Raw genomic sequence first — 19,857 nt, 5'->3', positions numbered from 1 at the left:
GCCTGACCTTGAAGTAGCTGAAACTACAGGTGACACTCTGCTCTCCAGCTTGCACAGAGGGGTGGGGGGTGCAGGCCATCTCTGAGAGATTCTTTGGGATCCATCCAAGTTTATAGATGTGTCAGATCTCTGTGATGACAGCTTGAGAGCACCAGCCTCTCCTCTTCATGTTCTCAGCACAGTGGTGTGTGCGTGTGTGTTTGTGTGTGTGTATGTGTATGTGAGTGTGTGTGTGTGTGTGTGTGTGTGATGTGTCTGTCTCTCCCGCCGACACAGAACCCTTCATGCTGGCATCTTTGAAGGATTGAAGGTTTTCTGAGGTCTCTGTTTCTCCAGAGTCTTCTTCTGAGTGTTTTTTCACACCTGAAGATGCCTCTGGTCCCTCTGGTGTGGTCTGGTCAGGCGCCTCACTTTCCAGGCGCCTCGCTTTCCAGGTTATCCTGAGGCTACATGCTGTTCTTGGTTGAATCAGGCATTTCGCTCCGAGAACGGAACACCATTAAATATGGAATAACATTTTCCACTGGTTTGATGATTAGCCAGCTAGTACTCTGAGTAGATTGGGTAGATTGAGAAATCTCTATGTTCCCCACAGTTTTCCTACACTCTTTTATGTTGACATCATGGGGATGCTGAGAAATGATCAAAACACATTCTATCTACTGGAAGATCCATTTGTCTAATTACTTGAGGTATGCAACAGCATATGAAGGCTTTTTTTTAAATAATATTGACTGAACGAGTCAACCACATCACACTTCTAAAGTCTAAAACCAGCAGCACGCTGCAGTTATAATATGGGAAATAGTTTGAGAGAGCCGTAGCTCTTTTCTTTCGCTGCTATCACTAGATACTCAGACATCCCTTTTATGACAGATCCGTCACCAGCATCTACCTCAGTTCACCACGGATGATGTTTTCATGATCAGACTTCACCTCGGTGGCTTTGGATGTGTCTCTCTCAAGAGGCGCGCCAGGGTTGTTTATATTCTCCCCTTCTCTCGCACAAACCTCCGTCTCCTGTATGTGTGTCAATAAATCCATCTTAATGCTGGAAAGAAAGCCAGACCCATTTTCACTGAGCACAGACTGTGATAATAAGGTTTCCTTCCAAAGCTCAGTAATGCAGTTTATGTTGAAGGAAATCATGTTGGATCAAATCATTTTGAATATGTCAGAGGTGCTCACCTTGTTTTTATCCTGAGCTACGCACTTTGTTGATTTGCGCTGCTCAGAGATGGTTTTATTCTGTTTCACAAAGGAATGACTTCACCACTATCATCATCATGGTGCTGTTTGATGACCTCCACCTTTTTGCCTGCAGGTTGATGTTCTCCTTGCCTGGGAGATTGCTGGGAGTAAGTAGGGCTTACTGATCCTGGAGCAGACAATGAGAAAGTGTAACATTGTCAGAAAATCAATGGTTGAGGGTACTGTAACAAATGTTTTTTATGAAAGATCGTGGAGCTGGTGTGGTTCTCTCACCACACATAGCGGTCGGTGTCTCCACACGGCAAACCCACCGCAAAATTCACAAGAGTTGCAACTACTTAGAAAGTATATGAGACACACCAATATTCTTCACCCACAACTATGAGTACACCCACACTTATAGTCACGCAGTAGTATGTGTAGTGTAAAAGTGAAGGCCCGTTTTCTTAAATAAGTATCTTTAGAGGTATCCACCTAGGCTTCACAACAACTAACATCTCACTCAGGAGGTTTGAGCACTCCAGCCACAGAATAGGGGCCTCGTTAGTATTCCCATCACAGCCCGTCTCATGGTACTTTGTTGTGATGACAATAAACACTTCACCTTGAGTCCATAGCAGTGTGTTTCCAGGGACTCGAGGGATGGCTGAAATGTTTTCCTGTCCTTCAGCTTTTCATCAAGGTCCTCTATGGCAGCTTTCATAAAAGGACTGGAAAAAAATGTTGTGAATGTTTTCAGTCAATGAGGCACTAGGGGTGTCTGGTGAGACCAAGTCTAGTGAGCATTTACCCCAAAGTTAGACGTCTGTGTTGAATAACTTTACTAAGAAAACAAACCTCCAGCTTGCAAAACACCAGACTGCATAATCATGAACTTGTGATTTTTTAGAGAGAGCGCTGAGTGTCTATCCAATCCCCTGAACGCCGTCCTGGAGCACTGAACAAACCTCAGTATCACTCTCTATGCCTTCTGATTATCCCGGTGGTGCTCCAGCTCTACGCCCACGTTGTTGTTGTCCTCCCGCTGAAGAACTATCTCAAAGGCCTGACCCCCCCCCCCATCACTAACTTAAGCATATTTTGTCCGTGATTTGCGCAATGGACAGAAAATGTGTTCCTCCTAAACAAGGAGGAGCATGGTTCACCAGCACCAAATGCATTTCGAGTCCTTTAAATCTATGATTTTTTCATTTGTCACAAGCTGCATCTTTCTCCGTGTGTCTCCTCAGGGCCTAATCTCAGCCTGGTGGCTGCCCTTTGTAGGAGGGCACCCCCGTGTGGCCCTTTGTAGGAGTGCACCCCCGTGTGGCTCACCTGAAGCAACAACAAAATACAAACATGTTGATTCACATGTAGCCAACCTTTTTGACTAGAGAAACCAAACATTACACAACAAATGTTAATACCAAAGAAATGAAATACTCACCCACAGATGTATACCTATTTGCATGTTAGCTAACATTATAGTGATTCAATAAAATCACAAGCTGAAAATGCCTGTACGGTTACACGGTAACAATGGAAATGTTTAAAAGCTGGGTGAAGAGAAAGATATGTAAAATCATACACCTTCCTTACCACTGCTGTTTGACCAGTTTATCTTTGTAGATTCCCCACAGTTTCCTCTCCCATTTTTCTAAAGTTGTAGAAATCTTTCTTGTCAGATTTTATCAGATGTTATAAGCTAAAGGAAGAACTTGTGCTGTCTTTTCCTTGTCAGTTTAGATTATATTGATTTGGTTTGACTGAGAAGACATTTGATGTTTTAATTATATGTTTTCGCTGCACAAGTAAATGTAAAAACACCCCTTCACTTACAATAAAAACACTGTCAAAACAGTTCAAACATATTTTAAAGCACTAATGAACAACCAGTTGCAGAGTTACAGTTGGATTTCAAACTCACATTTAAATAAATGATTTAGTAAATTAATCTTGCACAGTACGTGTCATTACAGTGGCCCAAATGGCCTTATCTGCCTTTTCCATCAACTACAGCAACGATAATTCCTAAAACCCATACCTTACAAAACATTATATTTCACAGCTACAGAGTCATACTGGTGTAATGGTTTGTCAGAAGGTACAGATCAACCCAGCTCTTTCTTTGTCCCATTTTCTTCAAAACAGTAACCAAGCATCAAACATTGAAGGAGGCCCATTTAGTATTGGCCAACTTAAGGACATTAATATGAATTTATATATGAAAAAAACATCCCCCCCAAACGCCGCTTGCCAACACATGCTCTTACTCTCCTAGCCAAGATTATTAAGCTTTGATAATCACAGGAAAGAATTTCACAAGACACAAGTCTATCCTGTGTGTATTATACTCAGCTTGAAGACTCTATGGCATGCTGTGTGATGTGTAATTACTATTCAACAGAACAGCATAAGGCTTCTAAACAGTGTGTATGGAATCTGACATCTGACATTGGTCACCCCAGGTAATGGCCATCTCTGGATCAAACCTCACCCGTATCCCTGCCACATCAGCACTGCATCTAGCAACCCGCTACAGCTCAGTCTTGCTGATACAAGCTGCTCTGAATGCCAGTGATGTGAAGAGAGATCTCTGCATAAGTGATGCAGTGGTTGCTGTCTTCAGTCTTTCGGTCAGGCTGATAGTCCATATCTCCATATTCACACACTCCTGGCTGTTTTCACAGAAAAGAGTAGAGAATTTGTATGTGTTTTGCTTTGTGGCTGTGGTTTCACACAAGGGCGAGTAAAGACAGAAAACAACAAGGAACATGTTTGTGTAAATCTCCTGTTTATCTCGCTGTCTTATGTGGCTTTGTGAGTATTTCACTGCCAGTGAGCCTTGTGCTTCTCCCTCAGCATGAGAATGGCCCACTTCTCTGTCACAATCAAATGATCAGGCATCATTTCTAGATTTCTTGTCCAAAAGCAAATTATCAGAAAAGATGCAAGATACCAACCATAGTAGACCTGGGCCAGACTTTTCAGGTATCTATTGGTATAAAATATTTTTGGTAAATGGTGGATAGAGTCAATCAAGATTGTGAGGACAAAGAAGATTCCTGCTTGGTATCACATATATGATTAAAGATGTGGAGCTAGCCTTTAGCTGAGTGTGAATGGGGGCATAGCAGGCCCATCAGAGAGAGACTTAATCACAGGAACTACTGGAATCATGTTTACTGGCAGGCTCTGGCTGGAACACGTGTCATATAAACACATGTATTCGGAGCCCCTTCCATCTCTGGTAAGAAACGGTCAGCATTACAGCGTATGTTTCCATGGCTTAGGCCTTTCCTTTTCAATTTTCCTCTCAGTGAACTGGAACTATGCTGCCTCGGGCTATAGGAAAGGTCACCGCCTGATGACTGAATTTCATTTCAGTGTGTTTGTATTGTTGAGCAGGCTGTGTGGGCTGTTATGTCATCTACAAAGAGGATTTATCCAGAAATAACTAAAAATACTTTATTTTGACATTTTTAATATGAACAAAAAGGATAATCGCTCAGAATTGTTTAGATTTCAACAATCAACAATACAACAATACAACTGTGTATATTTTTATAATCATGTTCAAAAGACTGATCAGCGTAATTTACTGTTAAATTCTGGCAATAATTACAGTTTTGACAAGGGTTCATTGATTTAATCTATTAATTTTATGATACAATCACAGTGAAATAAAGCCAAAACCACGGCATTCAACCTAGAAATGAGAGTAGTAACTGTAGGGTTTCACAAACATAACACAAACAAACATAACACACCCCACACAGCCATTATGCTCTGAATTAATCACACCCAGAGGAGATGGTTATTTTTAATACACACTGAGTACAGCCTCTTACAAGAACAGCAAGAGAAAAAATGAAATCAATAGAAAGGCAAAATAGGACTGGTTAGTGCTTTCAGCGTAATCTGTGAACACTCACACTTTGGGGGGCTCTATAAAGCAGTTATTGTGGTCGGCTGTTATGATGTTAAGCACAGTGATCTGCGTTGGATCCCAAATGCAATGTTCCTCAAACCCTGACGTGGTGTTGGCTGGGATCCAGGCTGCGTCGTACCCTGCCTGGTGCCAGCTCCTTCTCATGGGATGATCTATTGTATGGATTTCCTTCACCTTGCCCACGTGCACTTGCAGCTTCAGGACAGCGAGCCTCTGTGCCCGTTTTCCCGTTACAGGGTAGCAGACAGCCTTCTTGAAGTTGCGGCTGACGTAGACGCCCGGGCCGAGAGAGCCGTCCACGGACGGGATGAAGCCGGAGCGCTGGATCCGGCGGGCCGCCTTCAGGGTGGTGCCGTGGTACATGATGCAGTAGTCCTTCTGGGCCTGGCTCTCCGAGCCACACTGAGCGCCTCTGACCTGTGAGGCCCCACTCATGCCTGCTCCTGCAGGTGTTCCTATAAACAGGGACTCCAATGGAGTTTTGGAGATGACAAATAATGTGTTTTTTTTCTGACATTACAGCTTATTTTTTACTTAAGATTCATTTTAGGTGTGCAGACAGTTGGTCCATTATGAAGCTTCTTTGTTTTCCTATGCTTTATCAGTCTAACAACAGATTTCATGCATCTGTGCCGTTACATAATTTATAGAGGTATCAGACTGAAACCACGTCAAACTGAGAAACTGGACACCTGATGTAGTCATTTTGCTATATTTTTGTATAGACTAAATATCGAGACGTATCAGGTATTCAGACAGGCTGTCTTTACTGCAGGCTATAAGGCGAATTGGGTGGTTCTGCGGATGGTAAAACGAAGATATAGTACTAACGGATCTGAATCCTTCAGCTAAACCTTTTATAAAACATTGACTTCACTTATTCACATCTGTGTTTTCTAAGTCAGCAAAACGGCAGAGAAAAGCAGTTGTTACCTGTTAGTAAAAGGCGAAATACAGCTGCCTCAGTACTTTATGAAGTTTTGACATCGACTTGGGAGTTTTTGCAAACTGTAGGCTACGCTTTGCGCAAGTTCACTCATAACAAAAGGACAAACGCAAAGTTATAATTCCCTGCGACCATAAACGTATAGAATGTTGCCGGATGCCAGCTGTGTTGTTAATGTGGTGGTGCTAAAAAAATCCTATAGGTTCTCTGAATCTTGCTCGTGCATGCGCAGGCCTATTTGACAGCGCGCGCACTATCACACAGTCAATTCCTTTCTGCTCAACCATGGTTGTTTAGAAGAGGCATCCTTGATAAGAAGATGCATCGATATATCATTTCTGATCAGATCTGAGGTAAACCCAAAACGCCACAAATTTGAGGGCTACAATAGAGTGCAGGCGATCGTTTCATCTGTAAGAAATACAAATGCCTTTGGGCATTAATACGATCTGGGCAAATTCGGAGGGAAGCATTGTTTTCTAACATTCATGTACAGCGCATTCAGTATTTTTTTGTGCGCAACATTAAGGACCAAAAAAAAACCAATTAAAACGGTTCCACTGGCACGAAGAGCATATACTATGTCACCTAAAATGCCAACGGGCATATTCCAAGCTCACCATCACAGCAGAACTATGGACGTTGTAACCCCGTTGTAACCCCAACACTATGGCATAAACGTTTTCTTCAAAGGCAAATACACTTTTTCTTCAAATGCATATAAAGATTTTATATTAAATAATCTCACAGCTTGCTATTTGTTTCCACTTTGTTTATTTAGCAAAAGATAATAATGGGCTGTATCAAAATGACATCTCACTAGAAAGCCAAACCAAGTGAAACAGACAGAAAAAAAGAACAAATGACCAGTGCTTAAAAATATATGCATCTGAGAAAATGATATATGCATGCCATTATTAACATATAATTTCCCCATACTATACATACAACCAGAGACAGACAGACACACATGAACACACATGAACACACACACACACACACATGAACACACACACACACAGAGACATAAACACACTTGGGCATGCATTCCTATTTACCCAAATAGTCAGTGGAATTCAATAATTTACTCCATTCCTCGTCATGGTTTGACCTAATGTTTGTGAGACAGAAATACTGCTTTGAGACTGTAGACAGGACATAACCTGGAGTACTAGAAATCCTATGGAGTAAACAAGTTATGAACTTCTGCTCTATGCAGATAGAGAAGGGTTTGTCACATTGCTAGTAATCATCGTCTGACTCGTAAGAGTATTCATTACTAAATTCTCCATCATTTGATTCACTTGCATTGGTCTCTGTATAATCATAGGTCCTTTCATCACATCTGGACCCCTCTTCATCACTGGCTTCATCGTCATCTCTGTGGTCTGAGGATCTGTCATCAGCATGATCTTGAGATGCGTTGTCTGTATTTACTTATTCATCTGTGGAGGTGTCACTGCTGTGCCTGGAGGATCTCTCAGCACTGGAGTCTGTGGACTCTTCACCAGAGACACCATCAGCGGCAATCTCATCCTCATCTGTGAGTTCACCACTATTGGTGTCTGTCACATCATCACCATCATCATCATCATCATCGTCATCTTCATCGCCATCCTCATCTGTGGACTCGTCATCACTGCTCTCTCTCGTGTTGTTTTGGATGGAGAGCACTCTGATTCTCTTTGGATCCCAAACACAGTTCTCCTGACGCCCACTTTTCACCATGCCACAGTTGGGCGGGACCCAGGCTGTGTCGTATCCTGCCTGGTGCCAGCTTTTCTGTAAGTGGTGGCCTTGCCTGTCAATCTTCTTCACTCTGCCCACGCGGACGCTCAGCTTGACCACTGCTCGTTTCTGGCCTTTGGCCCCCATGGGGTAACAGGCTGCCTTCTCGAAGCTGCGGCTGACGTAGACGCCTGGGCCAAGCATGCCATCTGCAGACCGAATGAAGCCCTTGCACTTGATCTTTCGTGCTGCCTTCATAGTGGTTCCGTGGTACATGACGTACGTTGTCTCCCCCTTGTGGTCTGGACCCTTTTGAAGATTTTCACCGAATGTAACTTTGCTCATCTGGCTCTTCTGTTACTCCTGAAGAGGAGACATTTACACCCCAAGTTCAAGTTTAATTCGTTGCCATTTAAAAATGCAAAGCATTTTTGCTTTGCATTATTATTACACTGAGAGGCTACTATTCATAGTTAACCTCAACGTTACATACATTTTGCTTAATCACAAAACAAACTGCCAATCCTCATGCAAATTAAAACTATTGCTACTACTTATAGAAATATATGACTGGTAGTCACAGCAGGGATATGCCCTTCTAAACATACCAAACATGTCCCCAAACCCGATTCACTCTCTCCTTCCATCTTCTAGATCTCTCTGGTACACGTAATAAAAGTTTAGATGTCTCTTGATTTGTAAAAAAAAAAAGGTTATGCAGAATAAAACTGCATTTTGATTTCGTCTGTTATTGTAACTTCCTGGGTGACACCTGAACTTGAATGGTTATCAAGGTATCTGTAATCTTTACAAATTGGCTATATGTAAGCATTGATCTGTTGACACTTTCATTAACCAGTGAAAAAGCTTTTCATACACTGACACACTGACATAGTCTGTGAAAACGGCTGAAAACAAATTTCTCACGTCTACAAATCTGCGATCTTAATGCTGCTGTTTTAGTTTCACTTTCGTTTCAGCCGCAGTCTCTGACGAACATTCACTGGTATGGTGTGATTCTCTCTCTAGTCAGAGACGTCACTAGACCATAATGGCTGGGGGGCAAATCATCACTAGGGGGGTCTACACGCCCTATGGATAAGAATTGGCCTCAGAGTGTCTGTTCATCATTTTTAGGGTGACAGGCATTGCAGATTCAACTGCTTAAACAGTAGATCTAATTGATATTTGTATTGATTTGTTCTACTAACATAAAAGCTTCCACTCTGGTCCAGCTTTATTTCAGTGCTCTTTCCTGAGGAATCAAAAGACTAGCTGTAGCCATAGTGGTATATTGAAAATGTGATTTGTGTGAAATGTGGGTAGTTGAGAAATTTGTTGAACAACTTTAATAGAGCAACTTCAATAGAGCAAAGACTGTAAAAAACATGGACAGCATGGCACCATGCTCTTCTGTTATGCCAAAACGAGTAAAAATGAAAGCTGCCAAATTGGAGGCAGAGTCTGCACAGTAAGTGCAGTTTTGGAGCCAGAGCATGCGTAGTAAACAGAGTGTTGGTCAGGTCCACCCACAACCGACCCATGTTTTGTTAAACCTGCTCTATGCTGTAGTCCCTTCTGAAATGACGATGAGCTGACGATGTCCATGCTTTACATTGTAATTGACCATTCAAGTCAATACCTCTGCTGCCCTCTGACCTTGAGTGTATTCCTGGGCTCACATCCCATGTCTGAATGCAGTACTGTAAAATACCAATCCTGTGTGAATTTTTTTAAGACTGACTACTATAGGAACTGTGGCTTGTTTTATCACCTTCAAAATCAGCATGTCTAAATGAAGAGAAAATAGAGGCCGACGACCACATTGATGCAAAGGTTTATTATAGAAAGTTCGCAAAGGCAAACGTTAATTACAGGAAGTTTGTGTCGTCCCTTATTTGCCTTCAAAGGGGTTGTGGGTGTCCTTTGCGTGGCTCAAAATGGATTTTCCTGTTTCAGCGGCACTTTGTTTGATTTTCTCTGCCTGAAACAAGAGAGTAAATATTATTGCTCATTCACAAAAATCAGAGGTTAAGCAATTACTCTTTTATGACCAGTATAAGCACTTTAAATGTGGCAATCAAAAATATGTTGAGACTTTGAGCAATACCTGTTCAGAATGGCCTTGGCCTTTCCCGTATCTATTCTCCGAGGCAAAGGTTTCACAATTATAGCTCAAGGGCCCGTAATCCACTTTTTCGCCAACTCTGGCATTTGCCTGTGAAACAATAGTGTCAGGAGGGAGAGGGGTCTTCTTGTCGTCTTGGTTTTTGACTTTGAAATTTCCACCCGCAGCCACCTTCTCCAGAGGTTCCTTTTTGATCACACTCCCACTCGCTGTGGTGTCTACAATAGAATGGATGACAAATTGGCACATACAGAATGGACAGATAGAGGACTGTGAGGAGTAATTAGCTGAATTTGACAAGAAGTGTAGTGGATTAGAATTGCGGATTGCATCTTTAACTGTAACATATCATACTGTCGGAGTTGTGCACATTTACTCAGTTATTTCCACAGTTAACACATGTTGAATATCAATGAATTCTACATCCAACAGATGGTACAGCTCACCAGATGTGGCGTGGATCACATAGCCCTCTCCATCTGCAGTTCCGAAGTGGGAGAAACCTTCTGGACGTGGAAATTCAACCATGTCTCCCTTTTTAGGAGTAGGGTTATTCTGTGTAAGAAAGTTTTTAGTTCATCTGTCTTACTTACTCGATCATCAATTAGGAACAGGGTTCAGAACTAAAATGTCTACACTTAATGATATATCCCATTGCCCTTTTATTTGTAGACCTATCAGTGAGTATATAAGATCAATCCTGACTCATTACTCTGTTTAAAACAGTGGTAATTCTAGATAGGTTAATAATTCCAATTCTATCTAGTTTGGATATTTCGATTCTGACAAAACCTGCAATAATGCCCCCAAAATGAAAGGTGCATATTTAATTTATGGCCATAGAGTCTGCTACAATAAACTACATCACACATAATCTGTTATATCAGTTGATTGGATTAAAAACATATTTTATTTCAATATGAATATTAAATCAAATGAAATAGTTAAAAAATATATTAGTTCTTATAGTATATATAGTTCTTATTATCTGACAAACCTAGTTCATAGATTAGGCTTTAACCATACATTTATGCCAGAATCTCAAAATCAACTTGGATAAGCTATTGTGCATTTTCAGAAATGTTCAGACTTCAATCGCCCATATCTAAAAACAGTATGAGCTGCGATTTTTAAGTTGTAAATTGTAGGTACTTACTTTCTTCTGTTCGCTTGACATGTCTCTTTTTGAGTCAGATCATTTATGTGCTGATGTGTTGAAGCTGTAGGGGCTTTATAGTGTGGAGCTTCCTCTTTCATCGGAAAGGCAGATTACATTTTTCTCTGAATAATTTAGTTTGGTTCTTCTTCCGTTTTCTGCTTTTCCCTCTTTGCCCAGACAAGCCAACACAATGGCGTCACACATCTTGGCACAGAATGGCCTCTACGTTCCAGTTTCACAGCAATGCACATTAGCCCACACATTAACATTGACGTTTTCTGCAGCTACAGCTGGCGCTGAGCGAACTAACAGGTGTCTTTTTGGTGACATAATTGGCAATGTCATGCAGTGAAAGCTTTTCTTACATTTTTGCAGGGAAGACCGAAGAACTTCTAAGAACAACTAGGTTTGTGCATAGCCTGGGCGGTAAGTGGGATGGACAGGTGAGTTTATTATGTCCTTCACAAGCCCATCAAAAGGAATTTGAAGATGAAAAGCACACCTCAAAAAGTGACAAACAGAGAGGAGGACCCATAGGAGCTAACAGCATACCACCACCACCCCCCACCCCCCCACCCCCTTTGTGAGGCAATCCTAAACGTTTTAAATGAAAACTTCTATCAATACATGAAATAATGTAAGTTATAATTATTATGATGGAGACATTCTATTGTTATTTCCTGAGCTCCTCCCCATTTAATTCCATTGCATAAAATACTATGCAATTCTACAGCTGGTTCTTCTCTACACAGAAATGCACGACCACATTTCTTGTAAGGTGTCTGTTCTGTATTGCTATGTAAAGCTTTGTTTAGAGACAGTATGGTTTCTTAGAATGAATTATGCTGCCTACTCATGTATGTAGCATACTCATTCTATTTTGCAACACAGCACAACCGTGTGTTGATGTGGTATTGGATTGCTGTGCAGAGAAGTCAAAGTCAAGTCAAAGTGTTTATTATCGCATACACCAAATTTCTTCAGCGCAGCTAAATTCTTATGACTTGGCAGCCAACATCTACGCAGTAGACGGCATACAACAGGTAACACAAATAACATATACCAAAATAACATATACCAGAAATAACATATAACATATAACAAGTAACAACAGTTTAAAATACAAGAAGGGCAGTTTCCAGGGTGGGGAATATTAAATTAAATAAGATAAAAAATGTGGGTTTATATATATATGTAGAAGAAGACACAGTTGTAATCCCATATTATTGGAAACTGAAATACTCTCAAACAATGAAAGCTAAATTCCCCTCATTGTTGTCCGGCTGTGTAGACCTGTGTTTACTACCCAGTGTCCTCCCCCAAACAAGCCAGAGATGGCCTTGACAGAGGTTTAAGTGCTCCTGTGCTTCCAGTTCCTCTGCACTTGTTGTGAGGCATGTTGTTTTGAACTGGAGCCAGGACCATTGTGTTCCACAAAGCTTGTGAAAAGGATGGGACGTTTTCTGGAAGCCAGTAGGGTTTTTGGAATGTTGGAACTTGTCTGACCAGTCCGAAGGTTGTGCCAATGGCTTTTTGCATGGGAACTGGTTCCACGGTCAGGCGTGTTGGTTGGTTTGTTGATGATTCAACAGCGTTGTATGTGTCTGTCTGTGTATGCATAGATACTCTGTCCCCTCTACCTTTCAGGCTATTTGTGTCACTTCTGTGACTCATCTTTGTCATCAATCACTCGTTACATTTATCTACCTTATATGTCAATTTATTCAATGTAACTAATTTGTTTTTACATAAAAAATCTGGCCAGTAATTCGTTTTGAATGTGAAAATACTCGGTTTACTTAAATTGATGTGCCATCAACAGTCTTCTAAAAAAAAACTCTTCTTAAAAAAAACTTGATGTATATGTTCGAAATTAAGTATTGTGTGATGGCAGGAAGATAGGCGCCAGTCATTAGGTGGGACATCTCTGTATGCTGAAGTCATTCATTTTGGCATTGTGTTAAATGTCTTAAAGTCTGCAGACCTGTAGAAAAAGACAAAACAAACTGCAAAGCCTTTTGTTTTTGAAGACTTTGTTTTGAAGGCCATGATAGGGGTGTTAGTAAGACAGGACAAGACATAACACAAGTTTATTGAAAAAGCAAAACAAAACCATATTCCTTTTATTTTTGCAAAGTTTGCATACTATATAGACAAATCACTGACAAAGACATACAAACGTCATAAACACAAACATAGGCAAATAGGGCAGTCTAGTGTTAGGGTGAACTTGTGACAACTGGTGAAGCACGTAGTTATTTTCATGTTATTCCTACATGCATTTAATATCTGCCATTTTGTGAGTTTGAGCATTACCGAGAAAACTGTGAGGAAGCATTACACAAAATGGTGGCTGTAACTTTTAACCTGCACCACCTGTCATAATTTGCAGAAGGAGGAAGAGATGAGAACCCATAATAATAGTGGCACGTTGCCCATGAGATGCTGTTCCTGAATGACAGGCCAGGCCAATGTGACATCAGAAAATGGGAGGTAAACTATTGGGAGAGTCAACACTTTTATAACTCTGATACTTCCTTGTAACATCAGACTCTCCATGGACAGCCTCCCTTTGTTGATCTTAAATAAAGGCATTACTACCCAAATTTAGAATCTTTTAAAAGAGACTTTATATTACAAATGAAATGATCCACAACCGTTTTAATCAATGCATGTTTGCAATCGAATAAAGCTCTAATGACTCATTTGGATATCACTGCTTACAGAAGTTCTAGTTTAGAGTTAGCAGGCAGTTCGGACCCCGCTAAAGGATCTTTCTTTGTTTCTTGAGAGAAATATCACAACAAGGATGGATAGAAAATGAGGATGAACTAGTTTACTAAATTGACGTTATCTTACATAGCCTACAGCTTCACATTCATGGTTGGGATAGAGCTATAGTAGCCAAGCGAGTCTAGTGATAACTTAACACGTCAGCTGGGTCTGGATAAACTGTATTTTCAATTGGGTTCACTATTGCAATCAAACACAACACAAAGGCATGGACTTGCAAAAAATCTGAATCAGAATTGTTTTTATTGTTTTAAGTTTACACCTACAAGGAATTTGTTTTGGCATATTGGTGCAGAAAATAAACATAAAAACATAATAAATACTACACAACATGAGAAAAACAATATATAAAATAAAATATATATAAAAAAAATTGAAAATATAATTTTTAAGATATTTACAGAATATGAATATGAAGTGGAGGAGCTGTGCAGTCTATGCAGGAATGTGCAAAACAGGAGTGCAATGTGCAAGGTAATGTAATGTGTGTTAATGTAACACAGACTTGAGGCGTGGGGGCGGGATAAGAGTCTATGTGTGTGTGTGTGTGTGTGTGTGTGTGGGGGGGGGGGGGGGGGTGGTGGTCCCGGGGCATTGTTGATGAGGCCAACTGCAGCCGGGAGGAAGCTGGTCTTGTGGCGTGAGGTTCTGGTCCTGATTGACCGCAGGGGGAAGTACCTCAAAGAGTTTGTGACCAGGGTGGGAGGGGTCGGCCACAATCGTACCTGCACACCTCAGGGTCCTGGAGGCGAACAGGTCCTGTAGAGATGGCAGATTGCAGCCAATCACCTTCTCAGCAGAATGAATGATATGCTGCCATCTGCCTTTGTCATTGGCAGTGGCAGCAGCGTACCAGATGGTGATGGAGGAGGTGAGGATGGACTCAATGATGGAGGTGTAGAAGTGCACCATCTTCTTCAGCTGCCGCAGGAAGTACATCCTCTGTTGAGCCTTTTTGGTGAGGGACCTGATGTTTATAAATATATATAAAAATGACATCTCACTAGAAAGCCAAGCCAAGTGAAACAGACAGAAAAAAGAACCGAATGACCAGTGCTTAAAAATATATGCATATAAGAAAATGATATATGCATGCCATTATTTTCCCATACATACAACCAGAGACAGACAGACACACATGAACACACACACACACAAACACACACAAACACACACACACACACACACACAGTGGCGTGTCTGTCCGCATGCATTAACATATAATTTCCCCATACTATACATACAACCAGAGACAGACAGACACACATGAACACACACACACACACACACACAGAGACATAAACACACTTATGGGCATGCATTCCTATTGTTACGACCCTGGGTGGGTCTAGGCCCCCGCCCCCATGATATTTGCATGCCTGTTCTGTCTATCTCTAAAGCAGGTGATTGGGAGCAGGTGTAGCAGTAATTGGAGGGGCTACAAAAGCCCTGAGCAGACTGCATTCGAGAAGCGTTTGGATACCCGGCAGTTGGTTTTGGATTGGTCGTAGAATAGTGATTGGATTGTGGATACTCGTTGGATTTTGGATTGTCGTCGTCGTTTGTTTTATATTACCATTTAACTGACTTACCATTACATCTTTTGTTTCTCTCCACAACACTGACATTCACCCCACGTTTTCCTATAATTAATATATAAACTATATACTTGTAACCCTTAATAAATAACATATTATTATTATATACTCAATTCTGCATGACCTCCCCTTTATGTTTCGTGCCCGTGAGCAGGGTTCGTTACCCATATTTACCCAAATAGTCAGTGGAATTCCATAATTTACTCCATTCTTTGCCATGGTTTGACCCAATATTTGTGAGACAGAAAATACTGCTTTGAGACTGTAGACAGGACATAACCTGGAGTACTAGAAATCCTATGGAGTAAACAAGTTATGAATTTCTGCTCTATGCAGATGGAGAAGGGTTTGTCACATTGCTAGTAATCATCGTCGGACTCGTAACAGTATTCATTACTAAATTCTCCATCACTGGATTCACTTGCATTGGTCTCTGTGAAATCATAGGTCCTTTCATCACATCTGGACCCCTCTTCATCACTGGCTTCATCGTCATCTCTGTGGTCTGAGGATCTGTCATCAGCATGATCTTGAGATGCGTCGTCTGTGTTTACATATTCATCTGTGGAGGTGTCACTGCTGTGCCTGGAGGATCTCTCAGCACTGGAGTCTGTGGACTCTTCACCAGAGACACCTTCAGCTGCAATCTCCTCCTCATCTGTGAATTCACCACTATTGGTGTCTGGTACATCATCATCATCATCATCATCATCGCCATCCTCATCTGTGGACTCGTCGTCACTGCTCTCTCTCTCATGTTGTTTTGGATGGAGAGCACTCTGATTCTCTTTGGATCCCAAACACAGTTCTCCTGACGCCCACTTTTCACCATGCCACAGTTGGGGCGGGACCCAGGCTGTGTCGTATCCTGCCTGGTGCCAGCTTTTCTGTAAGTGGTGGCCTTGTCTGTCAATCTTCTTCACTCTGCGGAAGCTCAGCTTGAGCACTGCTCGTTTCTGGCCTTTGGGCTGCCTTCTCAAAGCTGCGGCTGACGTAGACGCCTGGGCCAAGAATGCCATCTGCAGACCGAATGAAGCCCTTGCACTTGATCTTTCGTGCTGCCTTCATAGAGGTTCCGTGGTACATGACGTACGTTGTCTCCCCCTTGTGGTCTGGACACTTTTGAAGATTTTCACCGAATGTAGCTTTGCTCATCTTGCTCTTCTGCTACTCCTGAAGAGGAGACATTTACACCCCAAGTTTAACCCCAGTTTAGTTCATTGCCATTTAAAAATGCCAAGTTCATTGTCAAGTATAAAACGCACACACACTGGAATAAAAAAACAGGCATTTTCTGAGCTCAAATGAGTTTAAATGTGAGTTTAAATGTGTCTATAGGTGTCAAAAACAACAAACTCAGATTCTCGATCAGTGTTCAGTGGTGTTTTGCTTTGCATTATTATTACACTGAGAGGCTACTATTCATAGTTAACCTCAACATTACAGAACTCTCTTTTTGCTTAATCACAAAGCAAACTGCCCATCCTCATGCAAATTAAAACTATTGCTACTACTTATTGAAAAATATGTCTGGTAGTCACATCAGGGATATGCCCTTCTAAACATACCAAACATGTCCCCAAATCAGTGTTTCATTAATAGTAATCATAGTCATGAATTCACTCTCTCCCATCTTCCAGATCTCTCTGGTACACAGAATTAAAGTTTAGATGTCTCTTGATTAGTAAAAAAAGGGTTATGCAGAATAGAACTGCATTTTGATTTATTTCTGTCTGTTATTTTAACTTCCTAGGTGACTTCTGAAGTAGAAAGGTTATCAAAGTATCTGTAATCTTTACAAATAGGCTATATTTAAGCATTGATCTTTTGACACTTTCATTAACCAGTGAAAAAGCCTTTCATACACTGACACACTGTCGTAGTCTGTGAAAACAGCTGAAAACAAATTTCTTACCTTCACAAATCTGCGATCTTAATGCTGCTGTTTTAGTTTCACTTTCGTCTCAGCAGAAGAGCAGAGAGATGGTGCCAATAAGCATTCTGTGACGAACATTCACTGGTATGGTGTGATTCTCTCTCTAGTCAGAGACGTCACTAGACGATAATGGCTGGGGGGCAAATCATCACTAGGGGGGTCACATGCCTACTAACATAAAAGCTTCCACTCTGGTGCAGCTTTATTTCAGCGCTCTTTCCTGAGGAATCAAAAGACTATTTGTAGCCGTAGTGGTCTATTGAAAAAGTGGTGCGCACAGTTTTTGATTTTAGATTTAGATTTGGGATTATGGTCAGGTAGTTGAAAAATGTGTTGAACAACTTCAACATAATTGAGCAACGACTGTAAAAAACATGGACAGCATGGCACCATGCTCTTCTGTTATGCCAAAATTAGTCAAAATGAAAGCTGCCAAATTGGAGGCAGAGTCTGCACAGTAAGTGCAGTTTTGGAGCCAGAGCACGCGTATGTCGGTCAGGTCCACCCAGAACCGACCCATGTTTTGTTAAACCTGCTCTAGGCTGTAGTTCCTTCCAGTTGCTTCACTTTTTAGATGACGATGAGCTGAAGATGTCCATTTACATTTACATTGTAATTGACCATTCAAATCAATCCCTCTGCTGCCCTCTGACCTGAGTGTATTCGTTGGCTTACATCCCATGTCTGAATGCAGTACTGTAATATACCAATCCTATGTGACATTTTTTAAGACTGACTACTAGAGGAACTGTGGCTTGTTTTATCACCTTCAAAATCACCATGTCTTTCAGTGCTAAGAGAAAATAGAGGCAGACGACCACAGTGATGCAAAGGTTTATTATAGAAAGTTTGCAAAGGCAAACGTTTATTACAGGAAGATTGTGTCGTCCCTTAATTGCCTTCGAAGTGGTTGTGGGTGTCCTTTGCATGGCTCAGAAAGGATTCTCCTTTTTCGGCGGCACTTTGTTTGAATTTCTCTGCCTGAAACAAGAGAATAAATATGACTGCTCATTCACAAAAGTCAGAGGTTAAGCAATGACTCTTTTATGACCAGTATAAGCACTTTAAATGTGGCAATCAAAAATGTGTTGAGACTTTGAGCAAGACCTGTTCAGAATGGCCTTGGCCTTTCCCGTATCTCATCTCAGAGGCAACGGTTTCACAATTATAGTTCAGGGGCCTGTAATCCACTTTTTCGCCAACTCTGGCATTTGCCTGTGAAAGAATAGTGTCAACGGGGAGAGGGATCTTCTTGTCGTCTTGGTTTTTTACTTTGAAATTTCCACCCGCAGCCACCTTCTCCAGAGGTTCCTTTTTGATCACACTCCCACTCGCTGTGGTGTCTGTACAATGGAATGAATGACAATTGGCACATACAGAATGGACAGATAAAGGACTGTGTGGAGCAATTCGCTGAATTTGACAAGAAGTGTAGTGGATTAGAATTGCGGACAGCATCTTTAACTGTAACATATCAGACTGTCGGAGTTGTGCACATTTACTCAGTTATTTCCACAGTTAACACATGTTGAATATCAATGAAACAGATGGTACAGCTCACCAGATGTGGCGTGGATCACTTTGCCCTCGTCAGCAACAAGTACGAAGTGGTCGTAACCACCTTGACGTGGAATTGCACCCATGTCTCCAGGTTTAGGAGTAGGGTTATTCTGTGAAATGTCTACACTTAATGATATATCCCATTGCCCTTTTATTTGTATTAGTGAGTATATAAGATCAATCCTGACTCATTACTCTGTTTAAAACAGTGGTAATTCTAGATAGTTATAATAATTCCCAATTCTATCTAGTTTGGGGATTTCGATTCTGACATGTGACCCACTATGGCAAAACCTGCAATAATGCCCCCAAAATGAAAGGTGCATATTTAATTTATGGCCATAGAGTCTGCTACAATAAACTACATCAAATATAATCTGCTATTTCAGTTTATTGGATAAAAACATATTTAATTTCAATATTAATATTAAATCAAATAAAATGACACAAGTTTGTTTACATCAAATGTGATCATTGGGATACATCATAGCCTACGTGGCTAGAAGACACTCTGATAGCAGATCAGGGATTTTTTGCTAATTTCTTGGTTGAACTACCTTTTTATTACTTTTATTACTACCTTTAGCTTACTTAAAAAAAATGTTTTTCAATATTTCTTAAAATCTGACAAACCTAGTTCATAGATTAGGCTTTAAACCATACATTTATGCCAGAATCTCAAAATCAACTGGGTAGGCTATTGTGCATTTTCATAAATGTTCAGACTTCAATCGCCCATATCTAAAAACGATTTTTGCCGTATTTTGTCTTGGCGGGTCACATGGGCCTACATGATATTTTCTGTTCTGGTATAAGTTGTAAATTGTAGGTACTTACGTTCTCCTGTTCGCTTGACATGTCTCTTT

General features: G+C 41.0%; 2 protein-coding genes and 1 pseudogene across 2 annotated transcripts; all 3 read right to left on the bottom strand.

The window, feature by feature from the left end:
- Positions 1 to 4,808: 4,808 nt before the first annotated feature.
- LOC122130380 lies at positions 4,809 to 16,649 on the bottom strand (annotated as a pseudogene).
- Positions 9,643 to 11,196, bottom strand: LOC122130381 (phospholipase A and acyltransferase 2-like). Its single transcript, XM_042705116.1, has 4 exons — positions 11,102 to 11,196; positions 10,392 to 10,500; positions 9,928 to 10,163; positions 9,643 to 9,801 (listed from the first exon to the last, which is right to left on the bottom strand). The coding sequence occupies exons 1-4, from the start codon at positions 11,120 to 11,122 to the stop codon at positions 9,712 to 9,714; spliced, it is 456 nt and encodes a 151-aa protein (XP_042561050.1). The 5' UTR covers positions 11,123 to 11,196; the 3' UTR covers positions 9,643 to 9,711.
- A 1,604-nt stretch (positions 16,650 to 18,253) lies between the features above and the next one.
- On the bottom strand, positions 18,254 to 19,097 carry LOC122130384 (phospholipase A and acyltransferase 4-like). Its single transcript, XM_042705119.1, has 3 exons — positions 18,993 to 19,097; positions 18,539 to 18,774; positions 18,254 to 18,412 (listed from the first exon to the last, which is right to left on the bottom strand). Exons 1-3 carry the CDS (start codon positions 19,072 to 19,074, stop codon positions 18,323 to 18,325), a joined length of 408 nt encoding a protein of 135 aa, XP_042561053.1. The 5' UTR covers positions 19,075 to 19,097; the 3' UTR covers positions 18,254 to 18,322.
- Between the last annotated feature and the right edge of the window lie 760 nt (positions 19,098 to 19,857).

The sequence above is a fragment of the Clupea harengus genome, unplaced genomic scaffold (assembly GCF_900700415.2).
Source record: "Clupea harengus unplaced genomic scaffold, Ch_v2.0.2, whole genome shotgun sequence".
Lineage (NCBI taxonomy): Eukaryota > Metazoa > Chordata > Actinopteri > Clupeiformes > Clupeidae > Clupea > Clupea harengus.
The sequence above is the reverse complement of the archived record's forward strand: the minus strand, read 5'-3'. Positions and strand labels throughout refer to the sequence as shown.

Coding starts and splice junctions, on each gene's coding strand:
- LOC122130384 (XM_042705119.1), bottom strand. CDS start 19,074: ATGGGTGCAATTCCACGTCAAGGTGGTTACGACCACTTCGTACTTGTT. Junction 18,775..18,992: donor AGTGATCCACGCCACATCTG/GTGAGCTGTACC, acceptor TCCATTGTACAG/ACACCACAGCGAGTGGGAGT. Junction 18,413..18,538: donor GCCAAGGCCATTCTGAACAG/GTCTTGCTCAAA, acceptor CTCTTGTTTCAG/GCAGAGAAATTCAAACAAAG.
- LOC122130381 (XM_042705116.1), bottom strand. CDS start 11,122: ATGTCAAGCGAACAGAAGAAA. Junction 10,164..10,391: donor TGTGATCCACGCCACATCTG/GTGAGCTGTACC, acceptor ATTCTATTGTAG/ACACCACAGCGAGTGGGAGT. Junction 9,802..9,927: donor GCCAAGGCCATTCTGAACAG/GTATTGCTCAAA, acceptor CTCTTGTTTCAG/GCAGAGAAAATCAAACAAAG.